The sequence below is a fragment of the Gobius niger genome, assembly GCF_951799975.1.
Source record: "Gobius niger genome assembly, chromosome: 1".
Lineage (NCBI taxonomy): Eukaryota > Metazoa > Chordata > Actinopteri > Gobiiformes > Gobiidae > Gobius > Gobius niger.
In genome coordinates, this window is record NC_136852.1 from 35,622,454 (window position 1) to 35,646,923 (window position 24,470).

The 24,470-nt window shown below is 42.8% G+C and overlaps 1 protein-coding gene and 1 long non-coding RNA gene across 2 annotated transcripts; one reads left to right on the forward strand and one right to left on the reverse strand.

The window, feature by feature from the left end:
- Window positions 1-1,094: 1,094 nt before the first annotated feature.
- Window positions 1,095-15,879, forward strand: LOC306980419 (ras-related protein Rab-14-like). The gene is made up of 8 exons (XM_079579785.1): window positions 1,095-1,229; window positions 1,679-1,739; window positions 2,509-2,562; window positions 4,948-5,125; window positions 8,910-8,976; window positions 9,110-9,197; window positions 12,217-12,247; window positions 15,570-15,879. Exons 2-8 carry the CDS (start codon window positions 1,688-1,690, stop codon window positions 15,739-15,741), a joined length of 642 nt encoding a protein of 213 aa, XP_079435911.1. The 5' UTR covers window positions 1,095-1,229; window positions 1,679-1,687; the 3' UTR covers window positions 15,742-15,879.
- Window positions 15,880-21,902: 6,023 nt separating this feature from the next.
- Window positions 21,903-24,459, reverse strand: LOC306968153. Its single transcript, XR_013793236.1, has 3 exons — window positions 24,397-24,459; window positions 24,237-24,299; window positions 21,903-22,106 (listed from the first exon to the last, which is right to left on the reverse strand). It is a non-coding gene; the product is annotated as an uncharacterized lncRNA (long non-coding RNA).
- Window positions 24,460-24,470: the final 11 nt, after the last annotated feature.

Sequence of the window (24,470 nt, forward strand, 5' to 3'; positions counted from 1 at the left end):
AATCATTCTCTTCAGTTTCAGTCTACAGTTTGTGTTGCTGACTTTACATTTATAATATTAAATTTAAACATATTTACTCAAACACGTCATGTTTGTTCTCCACGTTGAATTGGCCTGGCACGATCACGTTTGAAGTTCAATATATTGAGGCAGGAAAATATCACAAAAAATTATAATAATGATTAAAAATTAAAAGTATTGCAAAAAACGCTTCAAAAATGCGACAAAAACGCAATGACAAAAATATCACTTTTGTAGGTCTTAGCTTTCAAATGAGGTATTACACTGTTGCTCTCCAGTCGAGAAGCTTTTAGATTTGGGTAAAGCCAAACTTTTCTCTATGATAATCACTTTCAAAAACAATCCGGCTCCAAGTGTTGTAATGGGTTCTTGTGTTTAAAGTTCTTACCTTTCTGTTTGTCCATGTTTTCTCTTTTCATCACAGAGAAAAGATAAAGCACATTCTCAGATCAGGAGGAGCTTGTGTTCTGGAGTCCTGGGTCAGACTGGACTCTAAACTGAGGAGAGGGAGAGGGGGAGGAGAGAGAGGGGGGGAGAGAGAGGGAGAGGGAGGGGAGAGAGAGGGGGGAGAGAGAGGGAGAGAGGGAGGAGAGAGAAAGGCGAGAAGAGGAGCGGGAGGAGGAGGAGAGAGAGGGAGAAAGAGGGAGGAACGTGAAAACAGAAAATGACAGCCGTAAAGCACCAAAACATGTAGTAATAGTAATAGTGGTAGAAAAGGTCTGAAGTATTTGAGGATCTGTACACAAATAGCTTTTTTATTGACAACTTGGTCGCACAATGTATCGCCATATTTACACATTAGATTACACATTTGTTGCAAACACAGCCTAAAGCAAAAACACATGGAAACAAATGTTGAAAAGTTCCATTTTAGGGTTGTTTTTAATTATGTTTTTCAGTCCACTTTACCCTTGTTTCACTGTTTTAACAGTTGCTTGACACACATTGACGAAAAACATCAATTCATATAGAGTGTCATGTAAAATGTCCCTTTAAACAAATGTTATCGCTTATTTTTCTGACATTTGCGAAAATCTTTCTCGCCCCGAAGTGTGATCTTGGGCGGAAGTCTCGCCATGCTTCGGTGCCGGTGAGGAAGCGGCTTCCTGTCTGATGACCAGGCTAACAGCTAACGGCTAACGCGGCACTTTTGCTCTTTTTCAACACATTTTCAACCATTTCCCCAGGCGGACACGCGCAGACACGAGGTAAGACGACACACAGACCACACCCAAATCACTGTTTGCTTGTTATTTTCACTTGTTTTGGTTCAAAAGTAGCGAAACTTGACTCCTATCATTTGCCTCTCCGTGAAAGGCGTTGACAGACCGCAGGAATTAGCGCTTGAGCTAATGTCGAAATATTAAAAATAAACGATTTTCTTGCACATGAAACCATGGTATCCCGTGGTTTAGCGATCACACAGCGGTTATACTTGATTGTAAACCGTTGTCACTTAGATTTAAGACCAGTTTTGTCCGTTGAGTAACATGAAGCCTGACCGAGGCGATCCTTTGTTACTCATGTTTACAACAGATTCTTTTACCCCCGGATGTCAGCAGCGGCTCTGGCTTTGACCCAGTGAAGACACACTCGTTTTAAACTGTAATAGCATCTTTATTGGTTGGTAATATGCTTTAAATTGTGTCTTTTGCAGTTGTTCAAGATGACAGCCGCTCCCTATAACTACTCCTACATTTTCAAATACATCATCATCGGTGAGTAAACGGAGGGGAAATGTAGGGATACTGCTGCCTTCATGTGGTCTCGTGTTTATGGTCTAAACCACTTGTCAGGGGGGTATGTTGCACATGGACCACCTCACCTCTATTTTCCACTGGGAGAAAATGTTGATGCCAAAAGCAAATTAAAAGTGAAACATGACAAAGTGCTGACCCACTGCTACAGCGTCTGCAAAACCTATGCAATGTTATATTACATGATGCTAAGTGGGGAACATAACATTAAAGTCGTGTAGCTAAATACATAGTGTACTATTGAATGAAGAAACACCTTCCTCAATTTCCCCCCCAATTTTTTTTGTGCCAAATTAATTCCCCATTTCTTCCTGATTTCCCCCCAAATTCTTCCTCAATTTACCCCCATTTTGTGAACAGGTATTCTTTTCTTCCTGTTTGTTCCCCCTATATGTTTTTTTGCTATTTCTTTCCATATGTTTTATTCACCCGTTCCCACATCTCTTGACATTGGAGATACTCTCGATATTATACATTTGCTGATCTTCTGAACAGCAATTTGGATGTTCTTACAGACAATATATTGCCCACCTCTACTCGGTTATCAAAACTATATCCCCGTGGAAGCTGTGAAATGAGTAAGGGATGATGTATAGAACGCTGGTCATCATCAGGAAAGTAAGTACCGACAGGGCGAAGCGGTCTTGTTGTGGTTCTGTCTTTAACATGAGAGCACATGAAGGCAGCATTAGATACAGCGGTTGTTGACTGTCTCCCTGTTGTTTTGCAGGTGACATGGGAGTCGGCAAGTCCTGCCTCCTGCATCAGTTCACAGAGAAAAAATGTACGTTCCACTTTAACACTTTTTACAATATATATGTGGCCACATCGCCTTTACTCTGCCCAATCCCGTCAGACCTGGGAAGCTCAGCAGGAAGGGCCTGGCAGGACTTGGATTGGAGACCGTTTGGGAACACCTAGCCTAACGAATGTAGTGCGTGGGTGAGAGAGTGGTGGTGGTCGGAGGGGCCGACGGCGCAGACTGGTTGCCTCGCTTCCGTCAGTCTATCCCAGGGCAGCTGTGGCTACAATAGTAGCTTACTACCAACTACTAATATTACTTGAGACCAATACAAACAAAGTTTTTTTTAGAAATGTTTGGCCAACTGAAAAGTATGAACATTGAAGTATGTATGAGCACTCAGTACTTAGTTGGGGCTCCTTTTGCCTGAATTCCTGCTGCAATGCGGCGTGGCATGGAGTGGATCAGTCTGTGGCACTGCTCAGGTGTTACGAGAGCCCAGGTTGCTCTGATAGTGGCCTTCAGCTCTTTTGCATTCTTGGGTCTGGCTTATCGCATCTTCCTCTTCACAATACCCCATAGATTTACTATGGGATTATGGTCAGGCGAGTTTGCTGGCCAATCAAGAACAGGGATAACATGGTCCTTAAACCAGGTACAGGCAGCTTTGGACCTGTGTGCAGGTGCCAAGTCCTGTTGGAAAATGAAATCTGCATCTCCATAAAGTTGGTCAGCAGCAAGAAGCATGAAGTGCTCTAAAATGTCCTGGTAGATGGCTGCATTGACCCTGGACCTCAGAAAACACAGTGGACCAACACCAGTAGATGACATGGCCCCCTAAACCATCACTGACTGTGATGGGACCTTGATTTCCAAAGGAAATGCAACATTTACTTTCATCAGAGAACAGAACTTTGGACCCCTCAGGAGCAGTCCAGTCCTTTTTGTCTTTAGCCCAGGCCAGACGCTTCTGAAGCTGTCTCGATAGTGGCTCGACACAAGGAATGTGACAGCTGAAACCCATGTCTTGCATATGTCTGTGCGTGGTGGTTATTGAAGCACTGACTCCAGTCCACTCTTTGGGAATCTCTGCCACATTTTTGAATGGGTTTTGTTTCACAGTCCTCTCCAGGGCGCGGTTATCTCTTTTGCTTGTACACTTTTTTCTACCACATCTTTTCCTTCCCGTCGCCTCTCTATTAATGTGCTTGGACACAGAGCTCTTTGAACAGCCTCTTTAGCAATGACCTTTTGTGTGATGCCCTCCTTGTGCAAGAGGGCAATGGTCGTGTTTTGGACAACTGTCAAGTAGGGCTGGGCGATTAATCCAATTAATTCAATTAATTCATCCTTTTAAAAACAGACGATGTGGAAAATGGCTAGTGTCCACCGCTCCATGTCCCCCTGATGTGCGCCGTGTTGCCAATTTAGTAGCGTTTCCGACGCTCCGTAAGGACCATTTGAAAATGACACCAGTGGAGCCCAGCCAGCGACTTTCTAGCAGTCTTTACCGCGCATTGTGTTTCCGTTGTGCACGATGGAGTTTTTAATGGGCCTTATTGTTGGCTAGATTCTGAATCTGAGCCGTTTTCTTTGTATGAAAGATCAGGAGAACTTTTTAAGTTTATCTCCAATAAAATCGATTTAAAATCGTAATCGTCCAAACTGAGTAAAAAAAAAAATCTACATTTTGTTTTTTGGCCATATCGGCCAGCCCTACTGTGAAGTCAGCAGTCTTCCCTATGATTGTGTTGCCTACAGAACTACTGAGAGAGCCTTTAGAGGCCTTTGCAGGTGTTTTGAGTCAATGATCTGATGAGAGTGTGGCACCAGGTGTCTTCAATATTCAACCTTTTCACTATATTCAGATTTTCTGAGATCCTGATTTGGGGTTTTCAGTTATACACATCAAAATTAAAAACAAACACTTCAAATATATCAGTCTGTGTGTAATGAATGCATACAAAAGTTTCCCTTTTTGAATTGAACTACTGAAATAAATCACTTTTCATGATATTCTAATTATATGACGAGCGCCTGTACATCCAAATGATTGACTGAGATTAACACACACTAACGCGACCTAAAAAAAAAGAATGGTTTTAGTCGTATTTTTCCACATTTAGTTAAAGTTTAGTCATGTTTTGGTCCTGATTTACTACTTTGAAGTTTTGTTTTGACCCATTTTTATGAGAAAACAAATTGATTGCATTTTCTATTTATATGGAATGGATTCTGGATTCTGTCTGCGTTGAAACATTATCACAATATTCAAGATAATTATTGAATATTGCTATATATGTTTTGTTTTAAAAGTTCTCCATCCTCAGTTTGGAAACAATGGTATATTTTTTCTTGGGGAAATGTATGGTCTGCTTTTTGTGTGAGTATGTGATCAAAAATGTGAGTGTTGTCTTTGTGTTGCAGTCATGGCCGACTGCCCTCACACCATCGGGGTGGAGTTTGGGACCCGGATCATGGAGGTGAACGGGCAGAAGGTGAAGCTGCAGATCTGGGACACTGCAGGACAGGAGCGCTTCAGAGCCGTCACTCGGTCGTACTACAGAGGAGCCGCGGGGGCGCTCATGGTCTACGACATCACCAGGTAATCACCAAAACACAACAATATGGGAACCAAATATAATGACACATGTACCCCTCACCTGCCCCCGCACCATGTGAACACAAACAAGGGCAGGGATCACAAATGTTTGAAGCCGCCGATACAACACAGTCAGTGTTTAGCCTTGACAGAAGTTTACAAAAGAAACATGTGACCGACCTGCTCTGATGCAGCTCATAATCTAATATCTACATCTTCTTCCTGGGGGGCTGTGAGTGAGGCGTTCAAGGGTTGCAGCTCTGCACTGTAAACTTGGTTCTAAATGTGTACTATGTTCTAAATGCACCCAAAAGAGAGGCATACATGAAAGTTACAGTTTAGCAAATCCAAAACAAAAAAACAGCTAATTTATCTCTCATGGTTGCAAAATTCTAAGGAAAAGGCATTTGTGCATAAAAATGGTCAAAATTGCCTATGTTTTCAGCGATGAAATGTAAATTACGGATAAGCCCAGATGTAAGTATTTTTGTTTAGTTTTTGAATGAGCTAATCAGAAGTGAAAAAAATCTGTAAAAACTAAACATTTCTTACAAAACATTCTGATTCTCCTACAAGAGAAATGTCAATCTGAACAAAAAATACACTAAAGGTTTGGAACAAGATTCATTATTGACAAATATTGGAATAATGAAAACTTTTGCACCAAACAAGCTACATAATACATTCAAGAAATGGTCCAGTTATGGATGAACTTGGATATATCAGTTAGTTCAAGATGGGAATATCCAAACATTTGAGCTACAAATTAGTTTTTTCCAATACTGATTTCTTCAGGTATTTGCAATTACGATCATTTTTGACAGACCATAAAGACTGGAAACGGTGTATAAACCCTACTCCTATAGGACAGTTTCTTGTGAGACAATTAGTTAATACTGATAAGAAAATTAGATGCAAGTTATACATATATATATGGAGGAAGGCCTAGAGCTGAAACGCGTTGGCAATTTTACCTTATCTAGCCATGTTTAAATAAAGGCTTTTTAATATTTCTACCTTTGGAGTGCCTCAGTTTGTTTGATTTTTTGCTGAAACGGATCCCTGCACTGAAGAGCACCCAAAAGACTAAACTTATACAACTTTTTACATCCGAGTAGCACTCCAGCCTCCCAATTTTTTCAACATACATATATATATATTTGTGCATAAATGACTCTCGGTACATAAGAACGAGATGGGAAGCGGAGATGGCAATAGATTAGAGGAGGAGATATGCACTGGGACACGTCTAACCAGAAAGTCGAACATTTGGAAAGTGACACCAGAAATAACGGCTCAGATGGTTTGACCGACTTTGGCTCATGTTGGAGAAACTGTGGGACAATTAATGCTAATCACAGTCACATATTTTGGCGATGTCCTACATTAAGATTATTCTGGAAATAAGTTTTTGACGCTCTTAAGGTTCTATTCAAACATGACATCCCACTAAGTCCCATAGTAGCACTGTTAGGAGCAATACTAAGTCAGCAGGGACTATAAGTACCTTTTAAATATACTACTTACAGCTGCATTTAAATGTATCGCTATTAGATGGCTTAAACCAGACCCACAATATATGGATTCAGAAAGTATGCAGTATATATCAAATGAAACAAATAACACATTCATTGAGGTTACAAAAGCCTATCATTGTTAAACTCTGGAAATCCATTTTTGCCTCGAAGTGATTTGGGTTCTGTTTTGCTTTATTTAATTTTTTGCTTTATTTAATTTTTTGCTTTATTTTTTTTTAATACGATTCTTATACAACTTACTTTACCTCACGTGGACATTGAGTATTTTTCTTGTATGCTAATTACGGATGGTCCGATATGAAAATTTTCTACCGATATTTGCCTCGCTGGTGTGGCCGATATCCGATATTTGCCGATATTTATTTTGACGTTAAAAATCATTAGAAAGGCTCAAATGTGGTAAAGTTTGCAAATTGTTCCATTATTGGAATGTCTTCTGCTTCTGCTTGGGACACGTCTCACACACCAGGATGAAACAAACAATCCTTTTGATTAGAAAAATATTAAAAAGACCAAATGCAATGTTGGAGTGAAATGTCATTTTGTTTTTGGCTAAAAATTTACTCAGACCTACTTATTATTATACTTTCACCCATGTCCTCTATTAATGGGAAAGTGACACTGGGAAATGCTAGGCTACTATTGATTGTATTTTTTACTTAAACATGTAGCCTACCATGTTGTTTAAGCTACATGTTTTAACTTTAAACAAATCTGATAAAGGACACACTGCTCTGTATGAAGCTTTGGAATTGCAAAAAATATCATAATGTCACTTTAACAGCACCTTATATGAACTTATGAGGCCAGACTGAAGATTTAGAGCAGGCAAAAGCAAACAGTAGATTTACAAGATTAGCATGAGCTTTGAACTGCTTTGTTTTCAATGATAAATGTGCTAACGATCGCTAAAATCATTAACATGACAAAAGTGGGCAGAGTAATAATACTACTATAATACGGCCATTATCGTCACTGTAGTGAGACCTACATGATGACAGAAAGGTCATGTTTACGTGTCGTAGCCTTTAGCCCGTTAGCAGCTATGCTAGCGCTACCAAACAAAGTTATAAATCTGGCGTCAGGACGGAGAAACTTTTGCAACACTCACCTCAGATGTAGCGACAAATAATCCATCAGAAAATGATTCCTGTTAATCCTGACTCAGAATAACGTCCATGGAGCAGTTTTAGTCCAGTTTGTTCCAGCAGTAAGTTGTGTCTCAGTATCTCTGTGGTGTCCAAGTGTCCGCTCCACTTTGTTTAAACTCAGTAAAAACATACTTTCATTTGGAGACGTGTGAATTTATGCTGGAGGTTCTTTATTTTTAGGAGCCACTGTTTATTTGAGATCATTTGAATAAACTGTTGCCCCCAGTCAGTGCAGCCCGTCTACACCGCTGCTGCATTCAGGTGCGCTACGACATTACGATGCAGTAAATAATTCAAAAAAGAAAAAAAATATCCGCCGATATTTTCCCATATCGGACCAATACCGATATGTGAAAAAGGGACAAATATCGGCCACCCCTAATGCTAATACAGTACTTTTAAATACTTGCTATTTTGTTTTTTGGTGTTTGTTCCATTTTGTAGTAAAAAATGACTTAATTTTAATGTAGCTTACTTTTTATTTTGTTTTTCAAGCAAAGAAACTTGAGTTCTTAAAAAGGAAAAAGTCAAATATTGCCTTGCTTTTTGGGTTACTTGGGTATAAAAAGATCTCTCTTCAAAATATTGTTAAGCCCAAGACTGTAAAGTCTGGAGTCTGTAGGAGCGACTGGATCATTTGTTGCATGAGTGGAACAAAAACCTCATTTTGAGAAAAGCAGCTCTAAACACAGTTCTCTGCTCTCCTGTCCCGAGTGTCTCGCAGAAGGACAGATCCCATATTTGGGTTATAGCTCCATCACGGTCCCCCTTCAGGACACGTGGATGTAGAATATGAGCATATTTGTGGATGACTGGGTGAGGGAAAGACGGCTTTGTGAAGCAACGTAGCAGCTACTCCAGAGGGATATGTCTGCCTTGCTCACAAAAAGTCATAAAATAAACATACAGGGTTAGTTTTGTCAGTTTTATACTCTGACGTGAAAACTAAGATGTTAAAAATTAAAAATGTCCACTTGGACCTGTGTGTGAAAAATCAATACTTTGACCTGCCATGTCTCTTCTTGATATCAGTGGAGAACCACTGGTCTCTTTACTGTTTTAATGCCTCATCCCTCACTGCCCCCTTGTGTTCCACAGGAGAAGTACATATAACCACCTGAGCAGCTGGTTAACAGACGCCCGCAACCTCACCAACCCCAACACCGTGAGTCCAACACTCTCCCAGCTTCAGCCCCTGTTTCCTCCTGTTTCCTCTTGTTTCTTCCTGTTTCCTCCTGTTTGATCACTTTATTTCTGGGTTAGAGTTGGGAGAATCATGTCTGTCCACTTGTGTCCAGGTGATCATCCTGATCGGGAACAAAGCCGACCTGGAGGCGCAGAGAGACGTGACGTATGAAGAGGCCAAACAGTTCGCTGATGAGAATGGTACAGACTTCCACAAAGGAAACGTTAGGGATCATCTCAGAAAACCACTGTACCACTGAATCCACACCTGCTCCGAGGCCACCTGTTTAGACCATCATGAAGTTCACACTGACCCTAAAGTGCCGCTCTCGGGCCATTTCGGTCACCTTAACTACAGTACCCCCAGTGCTCATAGTAATGAGGATCATTAGAACCAAAACATATTCATGAAGGTCACAGGCCAAAGTTAGAATTCTGTAGTAACTGCAGGCCGTGAGTGACCGTAGCAACCTTAGCGACATTAGCAACCTTAGCGACATTAGCAACCTTAGCGGCATTAGCAACCTTAGCGGCATTAGCGACCTTAGCGGCATTAGCGACCTTTGCGGCATTAGCGACATTAGCAACCTTAGCGGCATTAGCAAGATTAGCGACATTAGCGGCCTTAGCGACATTAGCAACCTTAGCGGCATTAGCGAGATTAGCGACCTTAGCGACATTGGCGACCTTAGCGGCATTAGCGACATTAGCAACCTTAGCGGCATTAGCAACCTTAGCGACCTTAGCGACATTAGCAACCTTAGCGGCATTAGCAACCTTAGCGGCATTAGCGACCTTAGCGACATTAGCAACCTTAGCGGCATTAGCGACCTTAGCGGCATTAGCGGCATTAGCGACATTAGCAACCTTAGCGGCATTAGCAAGATTAGTGACATTAGCGACCTTAGCGACATTAGCGACCTTAGCGGCCTTAGCGACATTAGCAACCTTAGCGGCATTAGCGACATTAGCAACCTTAGCGGCATTAGCGAGATTAGCGACATTAGCGGCCTTAGCGACATTAGCAACCTTAGCGGCATTAGCGAGATTAGCGACCTTAGCGACATTGGCGACCTTAGCGGCATTAGCGACATTAGCAACCTTAGCGGCATTAGCAACCTTAGCGACCTTAGCGACATTAGCAACCTTAGCGGCATTAGCAACCTTAGCGGCATTAGCGACCTTAGCGACATTAGCAACCTTAGCGGCATTAGCGACCTTAGCGGCATTAGCGGCATTAGCGACATTAGCAACCTTAGCGGCATTAGCAAGATTAGTGACATTAGCGACCTTAGCGACATTAGCAACCTTAGCGGCATTAGCGACCTTAGCGGCATTAGCGACATTAGCAACCTTAGCGGCATTAGCAAGATTAGTGGCATTAGCGACCTTAGCGGCCTTAGCGACATTAGCAACCTTGGCGGCATTAGCGACATTAGCAACCTTAGCGGCATTAGCGAGATTAGCGACATTAGCGGCCTTAGCGACATTAGCAACCTTAGCGGCATTAGCGAGATTAGCGACATTGGCGACCTTAGCGGCATTAGCGACATTAGCAACCTTAGCGGCATTAGCAACCTTAGCGGCATTAGCGACATTAGCAACCTTAGCGGCATTAGCGACATTAGCAACCTTAGCGGCATTAGCGAGATTAGCGACCTTAGCGACATTGGCGACCTTAGCGGCATTAGCAACCTTAGCGGCATTAGCAACCTTAGCGGCATTAGCAACCTTAGCGACCTTAGCAACCTTAGCGGCATTAGCAACCTTAGCGGCATTAGCGACCTTAGCGACATTAGCAACCTTAGCGGCATTAGCGACCTTAGCGGCATTAGCGACATTAGCAACCTTAGCGGCATTAGCAAGATTAGTGACATTAGCGACCTTAGCGACATTAGCGACCTTAGCGGCCTTAGCGACATTAGCAACCTTAGCGGCATTAGCGACCTTAGCGGCATTAGCGGCCTTAGCGACATTAGCAACCTTAGCGGCATTAGCGAGATTAGTGACATTAGCGACCTTAGCGGCCTTAGCGACATTAGCAACCTTAGCGGCATTAGCGGCCTTAGCGACATTAGCAACCTTAGCGGCATTAGTAACCTTAGCGGCATTAGCGACCTTAGCGGCCTTAGCGACATTAGCAACCTTAGCGGCATTAGCGAGATTAGCGACATTAGCGGCCTTAGCGACATTAGCAACCTTAGCGGCATTAGCGAGATTAGCGACCTTAGCGACATTGGCGACATTAGCGGCATTAGCGACATTAGCAACCTTAGCGGCATTAGCAACCTTAGCGACATTAGCAACCTTAGCGGCATTAGCAACCTTAGCGGCATTAGCGACCTTAGCGACATTAGCAACCTTAGCGGCATTAGCGAGATTAGTGACATTAGCGACCTTAGCGACATTAGCGGCCTTAGCGACATTAGCAACCTTAGCGGCATTAGCGACCTTAGCGGCATTAGCAACCTTAGCGGCATTAGCGACCTTAGCGGCATTAGCGACCTTAGCGGCAATAGCGACATTAGCAACCTTAGCGGCATTAGCGAGATTAGCGACATTAGCGGCCTTAGCGACATTAGCAACCTTAGCGGCATTAGCGAGATTGGCGACCTTAGCGACATTAGCGACATTGGCGACATTGGCGACCTTAGCGGCATTAGCGACATTAGCAACCTTAGCGGCATTAGCAACCTTAGCGACCTTAGCGACATTAGCAACCATAGCGGCATTAGCAACCTTAGCGGCATTAGCGAGATTAGCGACATTAGCGACCTTAGCGACATTAGCGACCTTAGCGACATTAGCGACCTTAGCGACATTAGCGAGATTAGCGGCATTAGCGACATTAGCGGCATTAGCGACCTTAGCGGCATTAGCAACCTTAGCGGCCTTAGCGGCATTAGCGACATTAGCGGCATTAGCCTGTGTGTTGTAAACACTGCAGACTCCACGCTGCAGCTCAGACTCTGACTTAGGGAGTGTCGTCTGTAATAAAGTCAGCTCTATGTGGAATTTTGGATTTACACTAAACTGTTCTACAGTGTGTTGATATTTTCTCTCCTCAGTGGAGCCGCTCCTGTAGAAAGAAAGTACAAGAACAGAATAGACAAAGAACATGTGCAGCTCATCGCAGGGCGAATGACTCGCCGCTGGACCTAAAATATGCCGCCATTTTCTTTCTTTATTGATGAAGAAGTTGAACATGTTTGTGTTTCAGGTCTGCTGTTCCTCGAGGCTAGCGCCAAAACGTAAGAAATCCTCTGTCCCTGATCACTTTACTCTCCTCATGTTTCCACTTCCTTGATCACTTTACTCTCCTCATGTTTCCACTTCCTTGATCACTTTACTCTCATGTTTCCACTTCCTTGATCACTTTACTCTCCTCATGTTTCCACTTCCCTGATCACTTTACTCTCCTCATGTTTCCACTTCCTTGATCACTTTACTCTCCTCATGTTTCCACTTCCTTGATCACTTTACTCTCATGTTTCCACTTCCCTGATCACTTTACTCTCCTCATGTTTCCACTTCCTTGATCACTTTACTCTCCTCATGTTTCCACTTCCTTGATCACTTTACTCTCCTCATGTTTCCACTTCCTTGATCACTTTACTCTCATGTTTCCACTTCCTTGATCACTTTACTCTCCTCATGTTTCCACTTCCTTGATCACTTTACTCTCATGTTTCCACTTCCTTGATCACTTTACTCTCATGTTTCCACTTCCTTGATCACTTTACTCTCCTCATGTTTCCACTTCCTTGATCACTTTACTCTCATGTTTCCACTTCCCTGATCACTTTACTCTCCTCATGTTTCCACTTCCTTGATCACTTTACTCTCCTCATGTTTCCACTTCCTTGATCACTTTACTCTCCTCATGTTTCCACTTCCTTGATCACTTTACTCTCATGTTTCCACTTCCTTGATCACTTTACTCTCCTCATGTTTCCACTTCCTTGATCACTTTACTCTCATGTTTCCACTTCCTTGATCACTTTACTCTCATGTTTCCACTTCCTTGATCACTTTACTCTCCTCATGTTTCCACTTCCTTGATCACTTTACTCTCATGTTTCCACTTCCCTGATCACTTTACTCTCCTCATGTTTCCGCTTCCTTGATCACTTTACTCTCATGTTTCCACTTCCTTGATCACTTTACTCTCCTCATGTTTCCACTTCCTTGATCACTTTACTCTCCTCATGTTTCCACTTCCTTGATCACTTTACTCTCATGTTTCCACTTCCCTGATCACTTTACTCTCCTCATGTTTCCGCTTCCTTGATCACTTTACTCTCCTCATGTTTCCACTTCCTTGATCACTTTACTCTCATGTTTCCACTTCCTTGATCACTTTACTCTCATGTTTCCACTTCCTTGATCACTTTACTCTCATGTTTCCACTTCCTTGATCACTTTACTCTCATGTTTCCACTTCCTTGATCACTTTACTCTCCTCATGATTCCACTTCCTTGATCACTTTACTCTCCTCATGTTTCCACTTCCTTGATCACTTTACTCTCATGATTCCACTTCCTTGATCACTTTACTCTCCTCATGTTTCCACTTCCTTGATCACTTTACTCTCCTCATGTTTCCACTTCCTTGATCACTTTACTCTCCTCATGTTTCCACTTCCTTGATCACTTTACTCTCCTCATGTTTCCACTTCCTTGATCACTTTACTCTCCTCATGTTTCCACTTCCTTGATCACTTTACTCTCATGATTCCACTTCCTTGATCACTTTACTCTCATGTTTCCACTTCCTTGATCACTTTACTCTCCTCATGTTTCCACTTCCTTGATCACTTTACTGTCATGTTTCCACTTCCTTGATCACTTTACTCTCCTCATGTTTCCACTTCCTTGATCACTTTACTCTCATGTTTCCACTTCCCTGATCACTTTACTCTCCTCATGTTTCCGCTTCCTTGATCACTTTACTCTCATGTTTCCACTTCCTTGATCACTTTACTCTCCTCATGTTTCCACTTCCTTGATCACTTTACTCTCATGTTTCCACTTCCTTGATCACTTTACTCTCCTCATGTTTCCACTTCCTTGATCACTTTACTCTCCTCATGTTTCCACTTCCTTGATCACTTTACTCTCCTCATGTTTCCACTTCCTTGATCACTTTACTCTCATGTTTCCACTTCCTTGATCACTTTACTCTCATGTTTCCACTTCCTTGATCACTTTACTCTCATGTTTCCACTTCCTTGATCACTTTACTCTCATGTTTCCACTTCCTTGATCACTTTACTCTCATGTTTCCACTTCCCTGATCACTTTACTCTGATGTTTCCACTTCCTTGATCACTTTACTCTCCTCATGTTTCCACTTCCTTGATCACTTTACTCTCATGTTTCCACTTCCTTGATCACTTTACTCTCATGTTTCCACTTCCTTGATCACTTTACTCTCATGTTTCCACTTCCCTGATCACTTTACTCTAATGTTTCCACTTCCTTGATCACTTTACTCTCATGTTTCCACTTCCTTGATCACTTTACTCTGATGTTTCCACTTCCTTGATCACTTTACTCTCATGTTTCCACTTCCTTGATCACTTTACTCTCATGTTTCCACTTCCTTGATCACTTTACTCTCATGTTTCCACTTCCCTGATCACTTTACTCTCCTCATGTTTCCACTTCCTTGATCACTTTACTCTCCTCATGTTTCCACTTCCCTGATCACTTTACTCTCCTCATGTTTCCACTTCCTTGATCACTTTACTCTCCTCATGTTTCCACTTCCTTGATCACTTTACTCTCCTCATGTTTCCACTTCCTTGATCACTTTACTCTCATGTTTCCACTTCCTTGATCACTTTACTCTCCTCATGTTTCCACTTCCTTGATCACTTTACTCTCATGTTTCCACTTCCTTGATCACTTTACTCTCCTCATGTTTCCACTTCCCTGATCACTTTACTCTCCTCATGTTTCCACTTCCTTGATCACTTTACTCTCCTCATGTTTCCACTTCCTTGATCACTTTACTCTCCTCATGTTTCCACTTCCTTGATCACTTTACTCTCATGTTTCCACTTCCTTGATCACTTTACTCTCCTCATGTTTCCACTTCCCTGATCACTTTACTCTCCTCATGTTTCCACTTCCCTGATCACTTTACTCTCATGATTCCACTTCCTTGATCACTTTACTCTCCTCATGTTTCCACTTCCTTGATCACTTTACTCTCCTCATGTTTCCACTTCCCTGATCACTTTACTCTCCTCATGTTTCCACTTCCTTGATCACTTTACTCTCCTCATGTTTCCACTTCCCTGATCACTTTACTCTCCTCATGATTCCACTTCCTTGATCACTTTACTCTCCTCATGTTTCCACTTCCTTGGTTGGTCTCTGGTTCAGGCTGAAACCTGAGCGTAAGGTCTGCTTCCTGGTCTGCTTCCTGGTCTGCTTCCTGGTCTGCTTCCGGCCTCACATGTGGAAGACTGTGGCTGTTAAAAAGCGTTCAAATGTTTGTCACAAAACAAAGTGTTGTTGTCATGGGGCCCCAGTGGCTCATGGGTATTTGCCTCTGTGTCTCAGGGGCGAGAACGTGGAGGAGGCGTTCCTGGAGGCGGCCAAGAGGATCTACCAGAACATTCAGGACGGCAGCCTGGACCTAAACGCGGCCGAGTCCGGGGTCCAGCACAAACCGGCCAATCAGACGCGGCTCAACGGCGACGCCACGCCCCCCAAAGAGAACTGCTCCTGCTAACGACCAATCAGGCGACAGAGCACGGCGCCTCCATGGGATTCACCGGGGGGGGGGGGAGGGGTCACATTAAAGTGCATATGACAGGTTTCACTCACTTATCATGAGAACGGGGCAAATACTGTCACCACTGCAGCTGCAGCGTATCCCAGTGACTTTAAGATACTTCTATCACTTCATCTGCAATGGCAGGAATGTGGGGCAGATGGAGGAGAAGATGGCCAAAAAAGGTGGAAAGTAGGGTGGAAAAAAAGAAATAAAAGAAAAAAATTGCAAAAACACTGAAACTGCTTCAGAAACGAGGGACTTTTGCACATCTGTAAGCTGAGGTTGTTCATTAAAAGTACTACTGGTTTAATATTACTCCAATACAAGTCAAAGTTTGAATCAAATGAAAGTATTTGCTGTGGAGTATTCAGTCCTTATGTCTAAACCAAAGCGCAGTAAACCTGTCGTACGCACTTTAACGCCATGTTTGTTTCTGTCATTTGGGGACGGCTTGTGTTCCTTCACAAAGGTCCAATATCAAAGTTCACTACATGGACTTTTGCTCCCTTTGAGATCCGTAAGTTCCGGAAACTTCCAGGGACGATGTGCCTCTTTAGTGCTGCTGTAAGACTCTGGGATTGTCTAAAACCTTTACACCAGTTAATGACGCTTAAGGCCTTAGTTTTGGCACCATTGTTTGATTTGTTGTATCCGTGGTTACGAACCAGAGTCCGACGAGCCGCGCAGAACCAGCACGTTTTCTCTGGAAGTGCATCAGGGTTAACTTTGTGTGAACGCGTCGCTACAATCGACCGCCAAACAAAAACGTCTCCTCTGTGACCCAAGTGAACAGGTAACCGTGGTCACCGTGGTCACCGTGGTAACAGACGGCCTCTTTGGGAACACCAGAGCAGTTACCAGTTCCCCGTCGCAACATTTGACTCCTCGGGTGTTTCAAAAAGTCATATTGAAATAAGTTCAGTTTTCATTAAATAAATCCTGTTTTTCTTGGTTTGAGAGTTTAATTTCAAGAAATCTGTCCATGGGGCCAGATATTTACACTTAAATTAAGATAAAAGATATCGCCGCACTCAACTAGAGGAAGAATGTGAATGTACTTCCAGTAAGTGTAAATGTCTCCCCCAGGGACAAGTTTCCTGAAATTCCACTCAGATCAAAGAAGAATGGACTTATTTGAAGATGACTTTGCAGTGAAATGTGTGGCTTTTGGGTCGGATGGCGTTTCCGCTCCGGTGCCTCCATGTTTGTGTCAGTCCTGTTCCGAAGTGTGGGGGTGTCCGATCACGAGTGAGCGACACCGAGCAGGGTCCTGGGCCGAGCCGTAATCCAAACGTCATTAAAGAGAAGTCCACCGCCGCTTTAACTCCACCCATCTAACGTCTCAAATGATGACCTTAAATTCTAAAACGCCGTGAACGCAACCAATCAGAGGAGGGAAGATGCAACTTTCAACCACCACACGACTCATTTATCGCTCACACTCAGAAATGTGTCGCAAAATGAATTAAACGTGACCAAACAACGGAGAGTTTTTCGAAACGCTTGCTCACATTTCTGTTTCCGCTCGTCTCTGTCGTTTCCAAACGGGACCAAAGTGATTCAAACGTAGCTTTTCTTCCGACCATTGCCTTAAACTTTGTTTGTGGAATTCGGAGCTGATTTTACGATCCCTCCGAAGTGAACGACGTTATTTAAAATCGTCAAATCGGCTCCTGATTTCTGGAAGTGTATCTTGTTTTTCTTGCAGTATGTTTGTTTTATGACTTGTTTTTAGAAGCGTGTGGAAAATGACACTATCGATTTCTCCCAAACCGATGTTGATGTTGTGGAATAATGAAACTCCGGCTGTTTGTTCATGTACTCACTGCTTTTTCTGATCCGTGCTATTTATATGATTTTAACCTTTGTGTGAGACGCACAGAACTGTAAATAAAGTACAACTGGAAACTATCCGTGGCTTCTTGGTTCAGTGTTGTTTGTATCCACAGCAGGGGGCGCTGTGCCTGGATATTGCTATTGAAGATCAAGTTTAACATCCTGATTCTCCTGTTGTGCTTCACTCATTCTGATGATTTTTGTCCTTGACATTAGATCTAAAGGTCTTGGAAAATTCTGACTTTGCTCAACAATTTTTACCATAGAAGTAAAAAAAAATACTGAACTGATGGTCTGACTGGAAAATAATGAGTGTTTGAATAATTGGAATTAAATTGCTCATTGTGAGTCTGGACTATTCTATTGCTAATGGAACAAGAATGTTTTTTCTTACTTTTGACTTTTTGCCTCATTTCAAGTGTTTTTGTCTTATTTTAAGTGTTTAAGTGAAATTAATCTGAATGATGGGAAATATTGATATTCAAAACTAAACTGGACAAAACGAGGAACTATTGAGAAAAAGACTGTGTCAGAGCTGCAGCGGAATTTGATTTAGTCAATAGTTTTTTCTGTTTTTGACAAATGTGTCGCTAAGGGGGAAATCCATTTCATGAGAAGTTCAGATTTAGTGCCAGTTTGAATTTTTCATTTTGGCATAATTTTGTTTAATGACTTTTAATGCCCAGCGGAAAACCTGCGTGAAGCTCGTTTGAATGGCCTTTATCCTGTAGTACTGGCAGACACGTGGCCCAGGCCTTTTCTGAAATGTCTAACCCCAAATGGTTATTGATCATACAATTCATCTTTTATTTTTAGCTGTCCTGTTAGACACACTTTGGATGAGCCTAGTTTTGTTTTATAATGTTCATTATTATCTGTTTGTTTTTGTTTTCTTTTTTCATGAGTCAAGTGCACCATTATTGGAAGATTCTGCAAATGTACAAACATTTTCACTGCAGTGCTACACAGCGCCCCCCCCCCCAGGTGGTGGAGGACCAGGAGGACACACAAAGCCTCCTCCAGCACATCCCAAACGCCCCAATGTCAACCAATTATGATGTCCCAGTTTTAAAACATACATTTGGTCATAAAGAGAATTTATACCAACTTTGGTCTAATTCCAACATTGTTTAGGGCGTCCACCTCAATAATAAATTTATTATGAAGCTTTATATTTGAGAGATTCATTTAGCTGAATGTTATTTACTGTTGACTTCTTTACTTGTCTAATATTTTACAATGTGATGTCTGCAATCTTGAGACGTGGATTTTTACAAAATATTTTAATTTTATCTTATTTTGTATTGAGTTAAGACCTCCAGCCCAGTCCTATGAGCTCCAGGCCGGGTCTGATACCTTGGGCCCAACAACTCTAGTCCTGGACCAACACCCTCCACAACCATCCCCCCCTCTCATCCACTAACCCTACCCTGCTCAGGGCACCCCCAATCCCGCCTACCTGCACACACTCCGCCCCCTGGCTCCTCTGGACCTCCAGGGACACCGTGCGCACCCCTCAGACCCGGGGACCCACTCCTAAGCCCCCCTCCTCGGACCAGACACTAACTGAAAAAACTGGAAATATGCAAATGGCAAATTTTCTATATTTTGACAAAACATTCATTTGAAGCACCTAAATGTACTTCAAACTTCACCAAACTTTGCCATACATTTTCTTTTTTTATATAAAAAGACTCGACAAGGCACAAAACGATCCATTGAAGTTTAAAAAAAATATGTGGCGTCTGATGCAAGATACTTCAACAGGTCAATCAACGAAGTGCAGAATTATCACTGGTCAAATATCAGTTGGTCATTTTGTGCAACAGTGAGAAAGAAGATAATCCACGTATGAAAAGGTTAGAAAACATAGTTTATTTAAAGTGATAAAAACATAAAATAATGTGCAAAAGGTTTTACAGTAACACTGATTGTCTGGATTCACAATTCTTTCAATAAAATTCTCGATCGGTCTCAATCTTCCTCTATTTTGTGACTTCTTCTTATGAAGACGAGACGCTGTCGGTGAAAAGGGAAATATGTTTGGAGAGAAGAATTTGATCTGGGATTCTGACAGGAATGTGAGGACAATATGTGTTGTTAATTAATTCATAGTTTATCATGTATGTGTAATAAATATTAATAAAAGATTTATTAATTAGTGAAAAAACATTTTAGATTTTGCCTAGATTTTCTTTTGGTTTAAAACCCACTAAATCCGGCTGGAATGAGATTGAAAAATCCCTGTGCCTTTAGGAGGTGGTGGAGCCGTGGTTTGTTATAGTAACAGGCAGAGGTGGGAAGAGCAAATGTTGATTTAAAGCAGAGGTACTTGTGTTCCTGCTCTGTCTGTGAGCTGCACTGGCCCTCATGTATCATCATTGTGTACAGAAACCGTGTACGTGTAGGTGTGTCTGCGATACACGCCAGAGTGCGCGTGGTATTTAGGAAACGCAGAAGCAGCTGAGGGTAAACGCCACGGAGAAATCCAGGCGTCATTTGAATGAAACGCCCCAAAATATTCATAATCAGGAGGCCTCACACGGGTTTCACAGCACGCACCAAACACGGCAACTAAGAATAGGCGTGTTTAAGATGAGCCGGGCGCCGCACACGGCCTGATGCTCCCGCGAGAGCCGCCGGGCTCATTTTAACACGCCTAATGTTTCTCCAACCAGGAAATAATAAAGAGTGGTTTTTAACACAACAAATATGATATTTTTGGGCATGAGGAAAATTAAGGAATCTGTCAGTAACCCACATTAACCTTACAGCCAATCCAAGATCACAAAAAGATTTATAAAATAAAAAAAGAGGGATTAAATAAACTGTAGGCCTAAATAGTCTGTATAAAGGAGGGTATACAATTAGACCGCATGAAAAGAAATAGTGTGTGGTAAAAAGAAGAAAGTGTGGATCTAACGCTGCAGAGACTCTGGACCATGATCTGAACCACTAAAAGCAGCGGTCAGCTCCGTGGACTCAGCGCTGGAGCCGAGGGCAGGACGACCCGTCTCTCAGAGCCTTCCTCCGGGAGGAAACAGGTGCACGGAGAGAACCTAACCAACCCGTCCGGACCGAAGACTACGACGGGACGAGCTTCGATCCTCCCCCTGAGGAGAGCGCGGTCAGCTGACCCTGTGCTCCACTGCCGGACCTTACGAACCCGTCCGGACCGAAGAAGCTGTGGAGCTGCTGAAAGATCTGTCTGACACCCGGGCTACACGTGCAGACGTTCACAGACTTGACACTCAAAGCAGCCAGAACACGGAGCAGGGCCTCGCGAAGACCCAGGTGAGTCCCGGTGTCCCGGTACCCGGCAGCGGCCGCGGGTGTGAGGCGGGGCAGCCCAAACACAAAGTTTGCTCAGCAGCAGTGTTTTGTGACAAAAGAACATATATTTTTAAAAAACACCATGAGTGTCTCTATGGCCCACAGTCCAGGTGCTAGTGTCTGTGGTCGTGCCTGGAGGAGCAGGTCGATGCAGCGCAACACTGAATCAAGTCTGTCCATAAACATGAACGCTGTGCCTGGTTTCATGTTCTATGCGATGTGGCAAGTCGGCGGTTTAGTGTTTGGTTGAAGTTGGTGTATCAGGCTCAGATTGACAAATGTCATTTTTGGTACTCCCCACATACGCTCTGAAGTTTGATGCTTGAGGGCCACTGAGAGGAATGGACTCCGACTCCTCTACGACTGCTTTTGTAATGGGCTCACACACACGTGTGTTACAGTGCATGCTCATCAACACACATGCATGTAAACACAAACACATTGTACATGTTTTTAGTGGTAGAGGAAACCTACGCAGACACGGGGAGAACATGCAAACTCCTCAGAAAGGCCCCGTCCAGGTGGGAATCGAACCCGGGACCTTCTAACTGTGAAGCACGAGTGCTAACATTGTTTACTTCAAAACTGAAAATATGAGGCCGGCATGAAAAGTGGAGTTTGGCGGACTACATTCACGGGTTAGCTGAAGTTTGTGGAGATCTGGATTAAACAGCTTTTCCACCTCCTGTCTTTCTGGCCAAACTCATTCTCTTTTTTCTCTCTTGGCATGAACGGCGGGTGAGACTCGGTTCTCATCGTATCTGACCCATCACTAAATCATTATTGAGCTTTCGTCCATTTCTATAAAATGTTATATTTTTAGATGAAAACAACAGTAATTGACAGCAAAAGGTTTCAAACTGACATCTCTAAAGGATGACTTTGTTCCCTTTTCTCCTGCAGTGTCTCCTCTGCGTTTAATGTGAGTATCTCAATATTACTTGTGTTATTCATCACTTTTTAATCAGACTCCACACAGCACTGGGAGTGGAACCTGTGACCTGTGGCTGTTACTCCTGTGTTTTGGCTCTGAGCAGCAGAGAGTCCAGTCGCTCCACGCGGTTCCTCAGGCCCCTCAGGCTCTGCTCCGCCTCCAGCCCCCGCTCCTGGAAACTGTGGCACTGTGTCTGCAGAGAGGAGCGCAGACGAGCCTGCAGCGACAAGGGGTTAGACACGGCACATATGCACTCACATCCAGGACCCTCCTCCTCCTGCACAGTCAGCCCCAGGAACATTGGGACATTTTGATCTTTTTGGCTTCGATTTGAAATGAAACAACCAAGATGTGCTTAAACTGCAGACTTTCAGCTTTCATTTGAGAGTATTTCCATCCAAATCACATGAGCCATGTAGGAATTACAACCATTTGTTTGTGAGCCTTTTTACGGGACCAGAAGTAATGGGACAAAGTAACAATTATGAATTAGACTTTTTTATTTTGAATACTTGGTTGCCAATCCTTTGCAGTCAATCACAGGCTGAAATGTTGAAGGGTTAGGGTTATAAACGTCACAGACGCTGGGTTTCATCCCTGGTGACTCTCTGGCAGGCCTCTACTGTTAATGTCTTCAGTTCCTGCTTGTTCTGGGGACATTTCCCCTTCACTTTGGTCTTCAGCAAGTCAAAAGCTGATTAATTGGATTTATATCATTCGATTGACTATTCCCATTGAATAACATTCCACTTCTTTGCCTTAAAAAGCTGTCTGTCTGTCTATTGCTGTATATTGTATGTTGATGTTTATTTTAACTGTGGGTCCCTTTCCTTTACACTTCCCTTTTAACAAAACAAACTCTAATATCAACAATGAATGTCATATAATGAGGTTTTGTAATTAAATAGAGATGGTTCTGTTACTCTTTCCACCTTTATATGAATCAATCCTTCTTGATGGTAGGTCCTCAGAGAGCTCTTTGAAGTGAGGCATGGTGCACATCAGACAATGCATCTCAACAAGGGACAATTCTTCCCTTTAAGCCACACCTCAGGGACTGGGCTTCAGGCTGGCTCACACCTGACTCGAAATGTGTCTAATTTGCCCTTGGAGGATATTGTCCTGTGAATGTTTACATGTTATGGCCAATAATAATATGATAACATGTAAATGTTTGGGTGGTATTAGGTCAAGCAGACACTGTTTACTCATTCTTGTGATTTGAATGAAGATCAGTTGTAGGTAAAAACATGCACATCCACAGTAGGGCTGGGCGATATGACCATATTAGACCATCTTACCATCTCCAGAGCTGACGGTCTTTTCACGGTCAGTGAAGCCCAAGCCGCCGCTGCTACACAATGACGGACGATAATGCGAGCGTTTGGCAGCGAGCCGCTCCTCTACTGTGATAATACACGACCAGGCTCCTCATTTAAACCCAGCCTTCTGTCTGTGTTTCTGCTGTATTTATGTGAGAGCCTCTCCTTCCCTAACGTCGCTGCTCTGCGTAGATCACAGTGTGTTTGTTTCTTTACCTGCACATGTGCGAAGAAGCCAGTGTGTCCTTGGTCCTTTCAGTTCTGTCAGGCGCTGCATCCGCGTCATTTGTTTATCCGTGTCTTTGAAAATATAAGTCTTGTCCAACTTTGGTGAATTACTTGGTCAAGCAATTACTTATGGAAACGAACAGCAATCTTTTTTTCTTCTGTGTGTAATTTAAGTTATTTTTGTTACTATAAAAAAAAAAACGTGTTAAAATTGATATCGGGAGTTTATAATTCAAAAATCGTGCTATTCTATTTTTGTCATATCGCCCACCCCTAATCCACAGGCACTGAGCAAGTGTGCAGGATCAAAAATGTAGGAAAAATAAAGAAAAATGAAAGATCTGTATAACTACAGCTCACAAGCTCTTTTAATGCTCAAGTGCCTGAAACATCACTCGGTGAGCATTAAGAAGCTTGGGAGCTACAGTTGAGCAGATCTTTAATTTTTTCTTGAATAAAGGTCAGAGCACATTTTATGACCAATTTAGGCAGAAATGTAAGAAAATCCAGACGTGCACTCCCCTTACACTGCATGTATAATATACACGACAGACATATACATTGTATATGTCTGTCGTGTGGGAGTCATGGCGCCGGTTTAGTTTCTGAGCTTTGGGAAGAGTTTGGCCACAGACAGAGCTGTGTTTGGACTTCATTACAGCATCATTTTCTCAAGTCTCTCCAAATGTTTTGTCAAAGCTGAAAATATTCAGTATGACAGTTCTCAGTTGATGTCACCTTCAGACTCATCTGACTTGATTCATAAAATAGAAACACTAGAAGAAGTCAAGTCTCACTTTCAGAGAATCTTCTTCAAACTTGAGTTTGTCTGTCTCCAGCTCCACTCTCCACATCTGCTCCTGAAAAAGGAGAACGATGTTATTCAGTCACAGTCAGTGCCACAGCTGCCCGGGGGCCGACTGAGCGAGGGGTGGCTGCTCTTCAATGACTCCGTACCTCGGGGCTGGAGGCTGACCTCAGGCCAGCCGTGGACAAGTAGAAGTCTTCACTGGATGCTCCGTCAGAGTCCT